This window comes from Salmo salar, chromosome ssa09 (assembly GCF_905237065.1).
Source record: "Salmo salar chromosome ssa09, Ssal_v3.1, whole genome shotgun sequence".
In the NCBI taxonomy this organism is placed as follows: Eukaryota; Metazoa; Chordata; class Actinopteri; order Salmoniformes; family Salmonidae; genus Salmo; species Salmo salar.
This window is the reverse complement of record NC_059450.1, coordinates 136,737,899-136,754,588: the sequence shown is the minus strand read 5'-3', so window position 1 is coordinate 136,754,588 and position 16,690 is coordinate 136,737,899. Positions and strand designations below refer to the sequence as shown.

The 16,690-nt window shown below is 40.7% G+C and overlaps 1 protein-coding gene across 2 annotated transcripts in view; it reads left to right on the top strand.

Moving 5' to 3' along the window:
• Window positions 1-2,476: 2,476 nt before the first annotated feature.
• LOC106612954 (serine/threonine-protein kinase ULK2) overlaps window positions 2,477-16,690 on the top strand; it is a 74,733-nt gene continuing 60,519 nt past the window's right edge. The window contains exons 1-3 of one of the 2 annotated variants that reach the window (XM_014214669.2): window positions 2,477-3,816; window positions 13,959-14,051; window positions 14,254-14,295. In XM_014214669.2, the coding sequence (XP_014070144.2) occupies window positions 3,727-3,816; window positions 13,959-14,051; window positions 14,254-14,295 (225 nt within the window). In that variant the 5' untranslated portion in view covers window positions 2,477-3,726. The remainder of the gene's footprint in view (window positions 3,817-13,958; window positions 14,052-14,253; window positions 14,296-16,690) is intronic. The other variant, XM_014214668.2, reaches the window with a different exon arrangement.

The following is a 16,690-nucleotide window of genomic DNA, read 5'->3' as shown; positions in this document are numbered from 1 at the left end:
GGTAACGGTTTGGGGAAGGCTCATTCCAGTTTCAGCATGACAGTGCCCCATGCACAAATCGAAGTCCATACAGAAATGGTTTGTCAAGATTGGTGTGAAAGAACTTGACTGGCTTGCACAGAGCCCTGACCTCAACCCCATCAAACACCTTTGGGATGAATTGGAACAATGACTGCGAGCCAGGCTTAATCACCCAACATCAGTGCCTGACCTCACTAATGCTCTTGTGGCTGAATGGAAGCAAGTCACTGCAGCAATGTTCCAACATCGAGTGGAAATCCTTCCCAGAAGAGAGGAGGCTGTTATAGCAACAACAAAAAGGGGGGGACCAACTCCATATTAATGCCAATGAATTTAGAATGAGATGTTCGACGAGCACGTGTCCACATACTTTTGATCATGTAGTGTAATTGAGAGAATATGTACATGAAGGTAGGGGTAAAGTGACTGTGCATAGATAATAAACAGCGAATAGCAGCAGCATGTGTGAAGGAATTTGAGTGTTTGTGTGTGTTGTCAATATGCATGTGTGTGTGGTTAGGTGAGTCCGGTGAGGGTACATCGAGCCTGTGCAAGAGAGTCAGTACAGAAAATAATTCTAAATCATAATAAAATTAGGGGGACAATGCAAATAGTCTGGGTAGCAATTGGATTAACTGTTCAACAGTCTTATGGCTTGGGGGTAGAAGCTGTTAAGGATCCTTTTGGTCCCAGAGTTGCTGAGGACTACCATGCGGTAGCAGAGAGAACAGTCTAAGACTTGGGTGGCTGAAGTCTTTAACAATTTTTAGGACATTCCTCTGACACGGCCTGGTATAGAGGTCCCGGATGGCAGGAAGCTTGGCCCCAGTGATGTACTGGGCCGTACACACTACCCTCTGTAGGACCTTTGCGGTCAGATGCTGAGCAGGTGCAATACCAAGCGGTCAGAATGCTCTTGATGGTGCAGCTGTAGAACCTTTTGAGGACCTGTAGATGCTCAAAAAGCACCCAACATAGCTGTCACGTTTGGACTCCCAGAGGACCTAATTAGCATAATACACTCAATAAAATTTAATGCAAATTAATCTCCATGAAGAACAGCAAGTCACACTAATAAACTATCGGCCTACTTAGTTCATGCACAAATTAATTAATAAAGGATCCAGAACACTAAGTGACAAGGGAGTCAACAGTTTTTAATTTTCAAACGTGTTCAAGCGATATGTCATACCTGAATAAATCCAAAAGGGGGCAACATATACAAAGCAAAGGCATGAAGGACCAGTCTGGAGCTACAAACAGATGCTCGAATGATAATGCAAATCTCTGGTAGCCTATCACTGCCTCTAGAACACTAGAAGAGGCTGACCATGGCATGGGGTACATATACATCCTTGGGGTACCTTGGCTTTGAAATATCATCTCAAGACATAGTGAGATAAGGATATCAAATTACTGTACACGTGATGACAGTCGATAGGCTAAATTTGTTAATGATACAGTACGTTTGTCATTTAGCAGACGCTCTTATCTAGAGTGACTTGCAGGAGCAATTAGGGTTAAGTGCCTTGCTCAAGGGCACATCGGCATATTTTTTACCTAGTCAGTCAACGAATCAGTAAATCGGACATTTTCGAGTTTCCTAGTTCCAACAAGCACATGAACTCGGCATTTATCTTATGGGTGTCAGCCAAACAATTGTATGGTTTCTTTTTTTTAATGAAACATACCTTGCTTCTGGTAGATCCATACCAGTTAAATGAACAGCAAAAGATGAGTAGCCTAAATGATAATCTCTCGTGGATCAAGCATCTGACCAATTACGCAACACTTTAGTTATTTTTTTTCTTTGTATTATTGAAATTACAATACAATTACAAATAAAGATAGGACATAACTACAAATATATTGTATTCTTATGAAATAAAACAAAAATTATGAATAAAAATCACTACACATGAATTTGCCAGTGACAACAGTTTCATTAAAGTGAAAGCACCTCCAATCAAATTCAAAGTTCAGGAGTTACAATTGTATAAACCTAAGGTAGAGTTGTAAGAATACATATTGTTTTTTGTCATTGACTAATTCTAGATATTTTATTAAATATTCGATTTCAAGTTTTAAAAAATGTTGCATTTGGTGACTGATATTGGATTTTGTGTAAGTAAAATGTACCATAGAGAATGAAGAAATTAACTATTAATTCAGTAGGAGTAGGGGAAACTTTTATACACATAGTTTATGTGTGACTGTGAAGTTATTTTGGAGCGAGTTAACTAAGTAATTACATATTTAATTTCATTAATACGATCCATGTATTTACAATTAAGGATGTAATATGTTGTTATTCAAATTAAATCAATGCTACAAAGCGAGATTTTAGTTCTGGGCTAACCGAGATGACCTATGACACCATGGAACTATCATTCGTGGCGGAGGGTATATTGCGCATTGACGTAGTCCGCGGAGGGATATGGTGTAAAATATGTTTCACAGTACTCTTTTCGCAATTTGCTCTGTATTGACATTGGTAGCTTGTCAGCAGACAACGCTGTACCTGGTCAATGTGATGGGAAGGGACAAGACGAAACCAAAACTATTTTTCAGGTGAAGCGTAATAAGGGACATACGTTCAATGGTTTTACTTGTCGTACTGTAAAGGTTAACTTGAATCGGTTGCCATTTTCTTGCTGACCCAATGATTTTCGCGCTGTGACTGAGATGTGATGACCAATGATGAAAATCAAGGAATTTGAATAGATGCAATTTGGATTACATTGAAGAGAATCGCACGAACATCAATGTTTTCGAAGAGGAGAGACGTCACCTGTTTTGAACATCTCGCCACAAGAGGACTATTATGACAGCTAACGTTAGCTGGCTGTGACTTACACAAATTCTATTCAAACTCATTGGTGTTGCATTTCATAGTTTTTCAGGCAAATATATAACGTTAGGCCTGTATTTTGTATTTTCTTGCGATAATCTGATAATCACAAATTGATGTCCGTCAATTCAATTGATATTCTGTTTAGTTAGCATGAAGCTAACGTCAAAGGTAGCTAGCTAGTTAACTGTATAAAATGTTGTCAGCATGGTTGCTTGCCAGCTACAATGCATGGACAACATGACGCTTGTCGTCATAACATGTCACTCTGGTTATATAGTTGAAGTGTTTGTGGGTGTTTGAAGCTTGCAATCTATTTATCCAGAACACTTGACATCATGTAGAATGTCTGGCAAAGCAGTTTTTGAGCTAATTTGTTTGCCTTCTAAATGTATATATAACTAGCTAACTAGCCAGTTTGCAACGCTAGCAATCTGGGTCAGAAAATGACAGCTGACAGTAGGGACTGACATTGTGTACCTTGGGATTGCGGCCAGCCATGCGTAAAGCTGACTGCAGTGTCTGATTGTGGAAATAGTTCAAGGTAAAGCCTTACATAATCTGTTGTAATTGGCTACTGACAGGGAAGAATTTGACACTAGCTCCAGTTTCGCATTCCATTTTAAACGTGATCAGTTGCATCATAACCTGGCTGTTTCTTAGGCAATATCAAAGGTGGACTGGAATGCATGCTTGTCCTTGTAAAACTGACTTGTATTGTGTTAACGCCACAAGCACTAGTTTGCTTGACAGCTAAATCAAGGTTCCACTATCAAAAGAGAATATCCTTCAAAGTGCATTACTGAAGAAAGAACCTTTTGACACCTGACCTAAATTGGACAGTTACGTTGACAATGGAGACTGTTGGAGACTTTGAATACAGCAGAAAGGACCTGGTGGGACATGGTGCTTTTGCTGTGGTGTTCAAAGGAAGGCACAGAAAGGTAAATATCTGGAACATTAAAGGTCTGCATCTCCATCTTTCCCATTGCATTGCTTGCCTCCTCCCTCCTCCTTGCCTACCTTCCCTCTCCTCTATTTTTCTCTGAGGTTATGTGAGAGTGGTGACGTTTATATAAATCTGGGTCAATGGCATTGCACTGCAGTAAATTAACTGTCATTTGGCATAATTTTGTTTAGTTTTCCTTCAACTAACTAGATGTTTAAATATTTGTTATGATAGTGATGCAAGTATTGCAATGAAATACAATTATATCCATTTACAGGCTTCACCTTATTCAAATATAACAATGTTATTTACATGTTTGATCATGCATGTTATTGTTTCATAAGCCTCGATCATGCGATGTTGCGCAATCTTGCGATATGGTCTGGCACTGGGGTGCATTGAGATGCCAGCCGTTCATTCATGAAACGGATGACTCAAACAGCAGTGAATATCTCGCTGACGTAGCCAGCCAGCCTAGACAAGGTGGAGAGAATGGAGCATGTCTTCTTGTTTTTCCTCCTCAAGAGGTCTTCTTTCTCCATCTTCAGTGATGATATGAGCCATGATAATAGTCTACACATCAATGCAATCCTGACTTTTTATTTTTTTTATTTTTATATGATCAATGCAATGAGTTGATAGTCTAGTGATAATACATTCGTACTATTAGCTTGATTGGTCACACACCAGTGATAACAAAGCATCTTGACTGACCGACTGACTGACAGGACTGTGGTGACTGTCCATGATGGGGATGTGGACCAAACTGTTCTGTTGATCCAGGCCTGTCGATCAAGGCGCAGCTGAAGGACGGTCAGAGAGGAGAGAATGTTACTTATGTCTGAGCCTGCTCCACATCTATCTCACTGTGTGATGCTTCCAGGGATGATGTCACCATGCTACCCTATTGCCACAGTTGCTCGTGAGTCTGTGTATCCACATCCATTCCCCCCCACATTGTCAGCAAAGCATTTTACTGTCTCCCCTCTTAACAATGGAGAGACTTGTTTATTTTTTATTAACATTTTAGTTAATTTTGTGCAATTCTACACATTTTGCCATAGGGTGGAGAGAGACTGACCTAACAAAATCAATGGGGTCCCCCCAGCTAGTAACAAGTTTAGATAGTTTTGCAGACAGCTAACTTCTAAAATAGTTTAGCTGATATGGGCTAAATGACTGACTGCCAGTGTCTTACATAACAAGAGAAAAACTGCTAATGCACAACCAAATTTCAAAATTGCACCTTGTGTATTCTAACTCGCAACAGTAAGTTAAGACTCTGAATTAGTTCCTAAATTGAAACTGGATATTGATCCGAGGGCCTTCATGCGGCCCATGGGCTGCCAGTTGCCCATCCCTGATTTAGACAGTGGGGCCTTGTCTGCATTTGCCTGTTGTCTTTTCTATTCTGGATTTTGTCTTACACAGTCAAGTTTTGTCTTACACTCTGGATAAGAGCGTCTGCTAAATTACTAAAATGTACATTTCTCTCGCTACATTGGTGACCAGGGTGGGATCTAGGGCTGGGCGGTATACCTGTATTTTACGATATACTGATTGATGCATGGAGCTGTTTGGGTTTTTACTTCTATGTGATATTTGAATATTTTGTTAAATGGGATAGGCCGTGTGTAACATCCATTCTTATAGTTAGCTAATTGAGTCTTCTCTTTCTGCTCTCTCCATGCCGCTTTCCACACAGACCTAACCCCGCCCCCTGTCACTCAAGGAGTGCATTTGTTGTTCCTCAACCATGAGATACTTGCGTTCAGTCTGCATGGTCAATGCAGCACATTTTTATTTTATCAATCTCCACACAATACCCCATAATGACAAAGCAAAACAGTTTTTTGCTCATTTACAAAAAATAAAAACAGATACCTTATGAGTAATACCTTGTTTATTCATAGTTCAGGGGCATCCTGTTTCCATTATTCATCCTTGATGTTTTTACAACTTGGAGTCCATGTGTGGTCAATTCAATTGATTGGACATGATTTGGAAAAGCACACATCTGTCTATATATGGTCCCAAAGTTGGCAGTGCATGTCAGAGAAAAAAACCAAGCCGTAAGGTGGAAGGAATTGTCCATAGAGCTCCGTGACAGGATTGTGTCGAGGCACCGATCTGGGGAAGGGTACCTAAAAATTCTGCAGCATTGAAGGTCCCCAAGAAGACAGTGAACACAGAGCTGGCCGCCCGGCCAAACTGAGCAATCGGGAAAGAAGGGCTTTGGTCAGGGAGGTGACCAAGAACCTGATGGTCACTCTCTGACAGAGCTACAGAGTTTCTCTGTGGAGATGGGAGAACATTCCAGAAGAACAACCATATCTGCAGCACTCCAGCAATCAGGCCTTAATGGTAGAGTGGCCAGAAGGAAGCCAGTCCTTGGTAAAAGGCACATGACAACCCGCTTGTAGTTTTCCAAAAGAAACCCAAAGGACTCTCAGAACATGGTAAACAGTATTGTCTGGTCTGATGAAACCAAGATTGAAATCTTTGGCCTAAATGCCAAGCGTCACATCTGGAGGAAACCTGGCACCATCCCTACTAGAGGTCGACCGATTATGATTTTTCAACGCCGATACCGACTATTGGAGGACCCAAAAAAGCTGATACCGATTAATCGGCCAATTTTATTTACTTATTTGTAATAATGACAATTACAACAATACTGAATGAACACTTATACATAAATACTATCAATTTAGCCTCAAATAAATAATGAAACATGTTCAATTTGGTTTAAATAATGCAAAAGTGTTGGAGAAAGTAAAAGTGCAATATGTGCCATGTAAAAAAGCTAACGTTTAAGTTCCTTGCTCAAAACATGAGAACATATGAAAGCTGGTGGTACCTTTTAACATGAGTCTTCAATATTCCCAGGTAAGAAGTTTTAGGTTGTAGTTATTATAGGAATTATAGGACTATTTCTCTATACGATTTGTATTTCATATACCTTTAACTATTGGATGTTCTTATAGGCACTTTAGTATTGCCAGTGTAACAGTATAGCTTCTGTCCCTCTCCTCGAGCCCTACCTGGGCTCAAACCAGGAACACATCGACAACAGCCACCCTCGAAGCAGCGTTACCCATGTAGAGCAAGGGGAACAACTACTCCAAGTCTCAGAGCGAGTGACGTTTGAAACGCTATTAGCGCGCACCTGGCTAACTAGCTAGCCATTTCACATCGGTTACACCAGCCTAATCTTGGGAGTTGATAGGCTTGAAGTCATAAACAGCGCAATGCTTGAAGAATTGCGAAGGGCTGCTGGCAAAACACACAAAAGTGCTGTTTGAATGAATGCTTACGAGCCTGCTGGTGCCTACCACCGCTCAGTCACACTGCTCTATCAAATATCAAATCATAGACTTAATTATAATATAATAAACACACAGAAATACGAGCCTTAGGTCATTAATATGGTCGAATCCGGAAACTATCATCTCGAAAACAAAACGTTTATTTTTTCAGTGAAATACAGAACCGTTCCGTATTTTATCTAACGGGTGGCATCCCTAAGTCTAAATATTCCTGTTACATTGCACAACCTTCAATGTTATGTCATAATTACGTAACAATCGGTCAAATTAGTTTGCAACGAGCCAGGCGGCCCAAACTGCTGCATATACCCTGACTCTGTTGCAGAGGTGACACATTTTCCCTAGTTAAAATAAATTCATGTTAGCAGGCAATGTTAACTAAATATGCAGGTTTAAAAATATACTTGTGTATTGATTTTAAGAAAGACATTGATGTTTAGGGTTAGGTACACGTTGGAGCAACGACAGTCCTTTTTCGCGAATGCGCACCGCATCGATTATATGCAACGCAGGACAGGCTAGATAACTACACATGGTCGATGATATTACTAGGTTAACTAGTGATTTATGATTGATTGATAATTTTTTACAAGATAAGTTTAATGCTAGCTAGCAACTTACCTTGGCTTCTTACTGCATTCGCGTAACAGGCAGGCTCCTCGTGGGGTGCAATGTAAAGCAGGTGGTTAGAGCGTTGGACTAGTTAACCGTAAGGTTGCAAGATTGAATCCCCAAGCTGACAAGGTAAAAATCTGTCATTCTGCCCCTGAACAAGGCAGTTAACCCACCGTTCCTAGGCCATCATTGAAAATAAGAATGTGTTCTTAACTGACGTGCCTAGTTAAAAAAAATATTAGAAAAAATAAATAATAATCGGCAAATCGGTGGCCAAAAATACCGATTACCGATTGTTATGAAAATGTTAATTGGCCCTAATTAATCGGCCATTCCAATTAATCGGTCGACCTCTAATCTCTACGGCGAAGCATGATGGTGGCATCATCATGCTATGGGGATGTTTTTCAGCTGCAGGGACTGGGAGACTAGTTAGGATAGAGAGAAAGATGAACAGAGCAAAGTACAGAGTTCCTTGATGAAAACCTGCTCCAGAGCGCTCAGGACCTTAGACTGGGAAAAAGGTTCACCTTCCAACAGGACAATGACCCTAAGCACACAGCCAAGAGAATGCTGGAGTGGCTTCGGGACAAGTCTCTAAATGTCCTTGAGTGGTCCAGCCAGAGCCCGTACTTGAACCCGATCGAACATTTCTGAAGAGACCTGAAAATAGCTGTGCAGTGAAGCTCCCCATCCAACCTGACAGAGCTTGAGAGGATCTGCAGAGAAAAGTGGGAGAAATTCCCCAAATACAGTTGTGCCAAGCTTGTAGTGTCATAACCAAGAACACTCAAGGCTGTAATCACTGCCAAAGGTGCTTCAACAAAGTACTGAGTAAAGGGTCTGAATACTTATGTAAATGTAATATTTCCAGGGGTTTTTCATTTATAAATTTGCTAAAATTTCAAATCTGTTTTTGCTTTGTCATTATGTGGTATTGTGTGTAGATTGAGACAAAACTATTTAATCAATTTTGGAATAAGGCTGTAACAACAAAATGTGGAAAAGGTCAATGGGTCTGAATACTTTCAGAATGCACTGTACATTGATTGGTAGGTTACGCAAATACTGCCTGAAACACCTGATTTTTGTCTCTGTGCTCAATAACCTGTGAAACACTTTGTGATGTTCTTTGTTCGCATGCGTGAAATGTACATTATGGAAAACATGTCTCGCACTCAGTCATTTTTGGTAGAATACGATTTTGGCACTTTTAGGTTAGTACGGAAGTGAATCATTTAAACCACTTAAATATACTCACATTCACTGAACATGTTGTATTTGAAACTCAAATATTCATTTCCCAACTGCTTTTAAAAAATAATCCTACAGGCTCTTTAACATTCTCCATACCTTCTATTCCAATGCATCAACATTATGCATGCCCACCAAACTTTATTGTATTGCTGACCACATTGTACAACTATTTTGAGTGAAAGTTGTATTGCAAGGGAAGTAATACAGTACCAGTCAAAAGTTTGGACATACCTACTCATTCAATGGTTTCTCTTTATTTTTGCTATTTTCAACATTGTAGAATAATGGTGAAGACATCAACACTATGAATTAACACACACATGGAATCATTTAGTAACCAAAAAGGTGTTAAACAAACATATTTGATTCTTCAAAGTAGCCACCATTTGCCTTGACGACAGCTTTGCCCACTCTTGGCATTCTCTCAACCAGCTTCATGGGGTAGTCACCTGGAATGCTTTTCCAGCAGTTGAAAGAGTTCCCACATATGCTGAGCAATTGTTTGGTGCTTTTTCTTCACTCTGTGGTCCAACTCATCCCAAACCATCTCAATTGGGTTGAGGTCGGGTGATTGTGGAGGCCAGGTCATCTGGTGCAGCAATCCATCACTATTCTTGGTCAAATAGCCCTTGCACAGCCTGGAGGTGTGTTTTGGGTTATTGTCCTATTGAAAAACAAATGATAGTCTCACTAAGCGCAATCCAGATGGGATGGCGTATCGCTGCAGAATGCTGTGGTAGCCATGCTGGTTAAGTGTGCCATCAAATTCTAAATAAATCATTGACAGTGTCACCTGCAAAGCACCCCCACACCATAACACCTCCTCCTCCATACTTCACGGTTGGAACAACACATGCGGAGAGCATTTGTTCACCTGCTCAGCATCTCACAAAGACATGGCGGTTGGAACCAAACATCTAAAATTTGGACTCATCAGACCAAAGGACAGATTTCCACCGGTCTAATGTCCATTGCTCATGTTTCTTGGCCAAGCAAGTCTCTTCTTCTTACTTGTGTTATTTTAATAGTGGTTTCTTTGCAGCAATTAGACCAGAAAGGCCTGATTTCACGCGGTCTCCTCTGAACAGTTGATGTTGAAATGTGTCTGTTACTTGAACTCTGAAGCATTTATTTGGGCTGCAATCTTAGGTGCAGTTAACTGCAACTTATTCTCTGCAGCAGAGGTAACTCTGGGTCTTCCTTTCCTGTGGCGTTCCTCATGAGAGCCAGTTTCATCATATCGCTTGATGGTTTTTGCGACTGCACTTGAAGAAACTTTAAAAGTTCTTGAAATGTTCCGTATTGACTGACCTTCATGACTTTTAAAGTAATGATGGACTGTCTTTCTCTTTTGTTTATTATAAGATGGAGCCGAAGAACATGGCTGATTGTTTTATATTCTCCCAACAAATTGTGCCATTTCGTTTTTTTAACTTATTGTGTATGTATTGTGGCTGCTACAGTCTCTTAAGACCGAAAGAACTTCTGGACATCAGAACAGTGATTACTCACCGCGGACTGGAAGAAACTTTTTTCTTTTAACGAGTCCGACGAGAATGATATCCTGCTTTCAGTGGAACAGGCCCAGATCCTCGCCTTTTGCGTGAAGAAATGATGCAGGAAAAGGGACCGCGGATCAGGCATGCTTCTGAAGATCCGTTGGCGAGCGAGTAAACTCCAACTGCCATCCGTTCTTCTTGCTAACGTGCAATCTTTGGATAATAAAATTGATGACCGACGATTAAGATTATCCTACCAACGGGACATTAAAAACTAACTTATGTTTCACAGAGACATGGTTGAACGACGATACGGCCAATATAGAGCTAGCGGGATTTTCCATGCACCGGCAGAATGGTAAGACGAGGGGTGGGGTTGTGTGTCTTTGTCAATAACAGCTGGTGCACGATGTCGAATATTAAATAAGTCTCAAGGTATTGCTCGCCTAAGGTAGAGTACCTTATGATAAGCTGTAGACCACACTATCTACTAAGAGATCTCATCTATATTATTCGTAGCTGTCTGTTTACCACCATAGAACGAAGCTGGCACTAAGGCCGCTCTCAACCAACTCTATAAGGCCATAAGCAAAGAAGAAAATGCACACCCAGAAGGGGCTCTCTTATTGGCCGGGGACTTCAATGCAGGCAAACTTAATTTGGTAAAACAGATTTTTTTTTTACCAGCATGTCATGTGCAACCAGAGAGAAAAAAAAATCAGAGACCACCTTTACTCCACACGCAGAGATGCATACAAAGCTCTCCCCCGCCCTCCATTTGGCGAATCTGACCATAATTCTATCCTCCTGATTCCTGCTTACAAGCAAAAACTAAAGCAAGACGTACCAGTGACTCGCTCAATACGGAAGTGGTCAGATGACACTACACTACAGGACTGTTTTGCTATCACTGACTGGGATGTGTTCCGGGATTCATCCAATGGCATTGAGGAGTACACCACCTCAGTCATCGGCTTCATCAATAAGTGCATCGACGACGTCGTCCCCACAGTGACTGTACGTACATATCCCAACCAGAGGCCTTGGATTACAGGCAACGTCCACATCGAGCTAAAGGCTAGAGCTGCCACTTTCAAGGAGCGGGAGACTAACATGGAGCTTCTAAGAAATCCCGCTATGCCCTCAGACCAACCATCAAACAAGCAAAGCGTCAAGACAGGATTAAGATTGAATCCGACTACACCGTCTCTGACGCTCGTCGGATGTGGCAGGGCTTGAAAACTATTACGGACTACAAAGGGAAACCCAGACGCGTGCTGCCCAGTGATGAGCCTACCAGACGAGCTAAATGCCTTTTATGCTCGCTTCGAGGCAAGCATCACTGAAGCATGCACGAGAGCACCAGATATTCTGGATGACTGTGTGATAATACTCTCGGTAGCCGATGTGGGAAAAAAACCTTTGAACAGGTCAACATTCACAAAGCTGCTGGGCCAGATAGATTAGCAGTACGTGTACTCGGAGCATGCGCGAACCGACTGGCAAGTGTCTTCACTGACGTTTTCAACGTCTCCCTGACCAAGTCTGTAATACCTACATGTTTCAAGCAGACCACCATAATCCCCGTTCCCAAGGAAGCGAAGGTAACCTGCCTAAATGATTACCGCCCCGTGGCACTCACGTCGGTAGCCATGAAGTACTTTGAAAGGCTGGTCATGGCTCACATCAACAGCATCCTCCCGGAGACCCTAGACCCACTCCAAATCCATTTATCTTCTGTATACCACACCTACCTTGTCACAACACAACTGATTGGCTCAAACGCATTAAATGTACTTTTAACAAGGCACACTACCTCATGAAGCTGGTAGAGAGAATGCCAAGAGCAACTTTGAAGAATCTGAAATATAAAACATATTTTGATTTGTTTAACAATTTTTGGGGGGTTATTACATGATTCCATATGTGTTGTTTCATAGTTTTGATGTCTTCACTATTATTCTACAATGTAGAAAATAGTACAAATAAAGAAAAACCCTTGAATGAATTGGTGTGTCAACTTTTTACTACTGTATGTTTAGGTTATGCCATATTTATTGGCTAATATGCATATGCAGCTGTTTTTTTTTTTTACATGACACACATAAACACACCTATTTCTCTGCATGCTTTTATTTGGGTTTCTATGCAAAGCATTTGATTTAATGTTTCTTAATCCTGCTGCTAATTCTTTGAAAAGTGACACATAATCATGCCAAAACATGATTCAACAATTGAATTCACTGACAGAGCTGGCTAATGAAATTGAAATTGACATTTACAGTAGCTGGCTAGGCTAGTCTGTGACATTGGCAATAAATTGACTAAAGGGTGAATGGAGTTACCTCTTCATATGATCAAAACAATTCCTCTTGCATGCTGCATATTTCAAGTGCACTCAAAGGATTTATTTTATTTCAGTCTGGGAGCTAGCTTGCTATATCTGTTCCTCTTCATCAGACAGCAGCTCTCGTTTTCACAAGAGACTGTTATCGTAGATAGGCGAAGGCCATCTGAACACCCTTAGAGTGTGCGGCTCTCTATTTTTTTAAGTGTTCCACTCCGTTAGCCAGCACCTCGCCTAAATAGGTGTGCGTTTCTTTCGCCTCTAGAAGGCCATTGGCTACCTTCATCACGAGGGGTATGTACAGGAGTTCTGATTGGTTCCAAGTTTAGTAGCTCGTCAAATTTGCCTGAACTGTTGAGTGTTGACATATACTTTTTATGAGTGTGCAACAATTGAAGGTGCCAACAAATGTTATTGTCACCATAAGAATATTTTGCTTTTATTTACAAACAAATTCTTATTTACAATGACGGCCTACCCCGGCCAAACCCTAACTCGGACAATGCTGGGCCAATTGTGCACCGCCCTGTGTGACTCGCAATCACCGGCCGTGATGCAGTGCCTTAGACCTTTGCGCCACTCGGGAGACCAAACAAGATAGCCCTATTTGGTCAAATACCAAATCCATATTATTGGCAAGAACAGCTCAAATAAGCAAAGAGAAACGACAGTCCATTAAGACATTAAGGTCGGTCAATCTGGAAAATGTGAAGTTTTTTTTCAAGTGCAGTTGCAAAAACCATCAAGCGCATGATAACGGTGTTCTAGTATTCATTTGACTGTTTCTTCATTCAGTCTGAGGCCTATCTGATTGAAACCCAAGAAACCTGTGTTGGTTTATTGTCCAAGATGTCCTCTCTTCCCCTGCATCTCTCTCACAAACGATGATACACTGCATGCAAAGCAATTAAAGGCCAGTTGGCCTGAGCTTTATACACACACACACACACACACACACACACACACACACACACACACACACACACACACAAGCTTCCCTTGGCATTAGTGTAAGTGATGGAGGAACTGAACAGGTTTAAAGGGATTTTAACTAGTTGTTCCTTTATTTCACTCCTTCCTACGACTGCAGAAGACTGATTGGGAGGTGGCCGTCAAGAGCATTACCAAGAAGAACCTCTCCAAGTCCCAGATCCTGCTTGGCAAGGAAATCAAAATCCTCAAGGTGAGTAGTATGCTTAACCTAATTCCTTCTCACTTATCTTGGAAACGTATTTAAAGAATGAGTTGACATCGATCTTACATTAGTCATCATGTTTGACTGAAAGGCCTTGACTTATAAATCTAAATAGAAGCCAGTTGTCACGTAAAATGTACAGTAGCTAATGCATCGCTAATGTACTTGTTTTCTTCATTACTTTTTCCAGGAACTTCAACATGAGAACATTGTGGCGCTTTATGATGTCCAGGTAAGTCCTTATCTTGTTTTCCATTGAAGTAAGGTAGAGCTCAGTTGATTGCAGGTAGACCGAGTGTGTCTACTGTGTTAGCCTAGCGTCACTAAAGCAGAGTTAGCCTAGCGTCACTACTAAAGCCGAGTTAGCCTAGCGTCACTACTAAAGCCGAGTTAGCCTAGCGTCACTACTAAAGCCGAGTTAGCCTAGCGTCACTACTAAAGCCGAGTTAGCCTAGCGTCACTACTAAAGCCGAGTTAGCCTAGCGTCACTACTAAAGCCGAGTTAGCCTAGCGTCACTAAAACTCGGAGGCTGCATGCTGACTGAGCCTCTAGTTCACTCAGGTGCTTTTTATACTGACCGCTCTTCGTTTCATCTAGCCATTCTCAACAACAGTGCTCAATTAGACCAACAGCAAGTGAAATAGCGGGGCGGCAAATTCAAAACAACAAAAATCTCATAATTCAAATTTCTAAAACATACAACTTATATCCCATTTTAAAGATACACTTCTCGTTAATCCAACCACATTGTCCGATTTCAAAAAGGCTTTACGGCGAAAGCATAACATTAGATTATGTTAGGACAGCGCCTAAACAAGAAAAACCACACAGCCATTTTCCAAGCAAGGAGAGGCGTCACAAAAAACAGAAATACAGCTAAAATGAATCACTAACCTTTGATGATCTTCATCAGATGACACTCCCAGGACTCAATGTTACACAATACATGTATGCTTTGTTCGATAGAGTTCATATTTATATCCAAAAACCCCATTTTACATTGGCGCGTGATGTTCAGAAAATGTATTGCCTCCAAAACTCCCGGTGAATGAGCACATCAATTTACAAAAATACTCATCATAAACGTTGATAAAATTTACAACAGTTATTGAAAGAATTATAGATACACTTCTCCTTAACCTGTTAGGGCTAGGGGGCAGCATTTGCACGTCTGGATAAAAAAAAATGTACCCGATTTAATCTGGTTACTAATCCTACCCAGTAACTAGAATATGCATATACTTATTATATATGGATAGAAAACACTCTAAAGTTTCTAAAACTGTTTGAATGGTGTCTGTGAGTATAACAGAACTCATTTGGCAGGCAAAACCCTGAGATATTTTCTGACAGGAAGTGGATACCTGATGTGTTGTATTGACTTTAAACCTATCCCATTGAAAAACACAGGGGCTGAGGAATATTTTGGCACTTCCTATTGCTTCCACTAGATGTCACCAGCCTTTACAAAGTGTTTTGAGTCTTCTGGAGGGAGATCTGACCGAACAAGAGCCATGGAACGATGATGTCCCATTAGACACCTGGCGCGCGAGTTCATGTTGGGTACCCTCGTTCCAATACGTTATAAAAGAGTATGCATTCGTCCACCTTGAATATTATTCATGTTCTGGTTAAAAAGGCCCTAATGATTTATGCTATACAACGTTTGACATGTTTGAACGAACGTAAATATATTTTTTCCCCTCGTTCATGACGAGAAGTCCGGCTGGCTTAGATCATGTGCTAACAAGACGGAGATTTTTGGACATAAATGATGAGCTTTTTTGAACAAAACTACATTCGTTATGGACCTGTGATACCTGGAAGTGACATCTGATGAAGAGAATCAAAGGTAATGGATTATTTACATAGTATTTTCGATTTTAGATCTCCCCAACATGACGTCTAGTCTGTATCGCAACGCGTATTTTTCTGGGCGCAGTGCTCAGATTATTGCAAAGTGTGATTTCCCAGTAAGGTTATTTTTAAATCTGGCAAGTTGATTGCGTTCAAGAGATGTAAATCTATAATTCTTTAAATGACAATATAATATTTTACCAATGTTTTCTAATTTTAATTATTTAATTTGTGACGCTGACTTGACTGCCGGTTATTGGAGGAAACGATTTCCTCAACATCAATGCCATAGTAAAACGCTGTTTTTGGATATAAATATGAACTTGATAGAACTAAAAATGCATGCATTGTCTAACATAATGTCCTAGGAGTGTCATCTGATGGAGATTGTAAAAGGTTAGTGCATCATTTTAGCTGGTTTTATGGTTTTGGTGACCCTGTCTTTGAATTGACAAAACATTACACACAGCTCTTGTAAATGTACTGTCCTAACATACTCTAAATTTATGCTTTCGCCGTAAAACCTTTTTGAAATCGTAAAACGTGGTTAGATTAAGGAGATGTTTATCTTTCAAAGGGTGTAAAATAGTTGTATGTTTGAAAAATTTGAATTTTGACATTTATTTGGATTCAAATTTGCCGCTCTTGAAATGCACCTGCTGTTGGAGTGCACCACGGGTGGCACGCTAGCGTCCCACCTAGCCCATAGAGGTTAATGCAACCGCTGTGTCAGATTTCAAAATAGCTTTACGGCGAAAGCACATTGTTC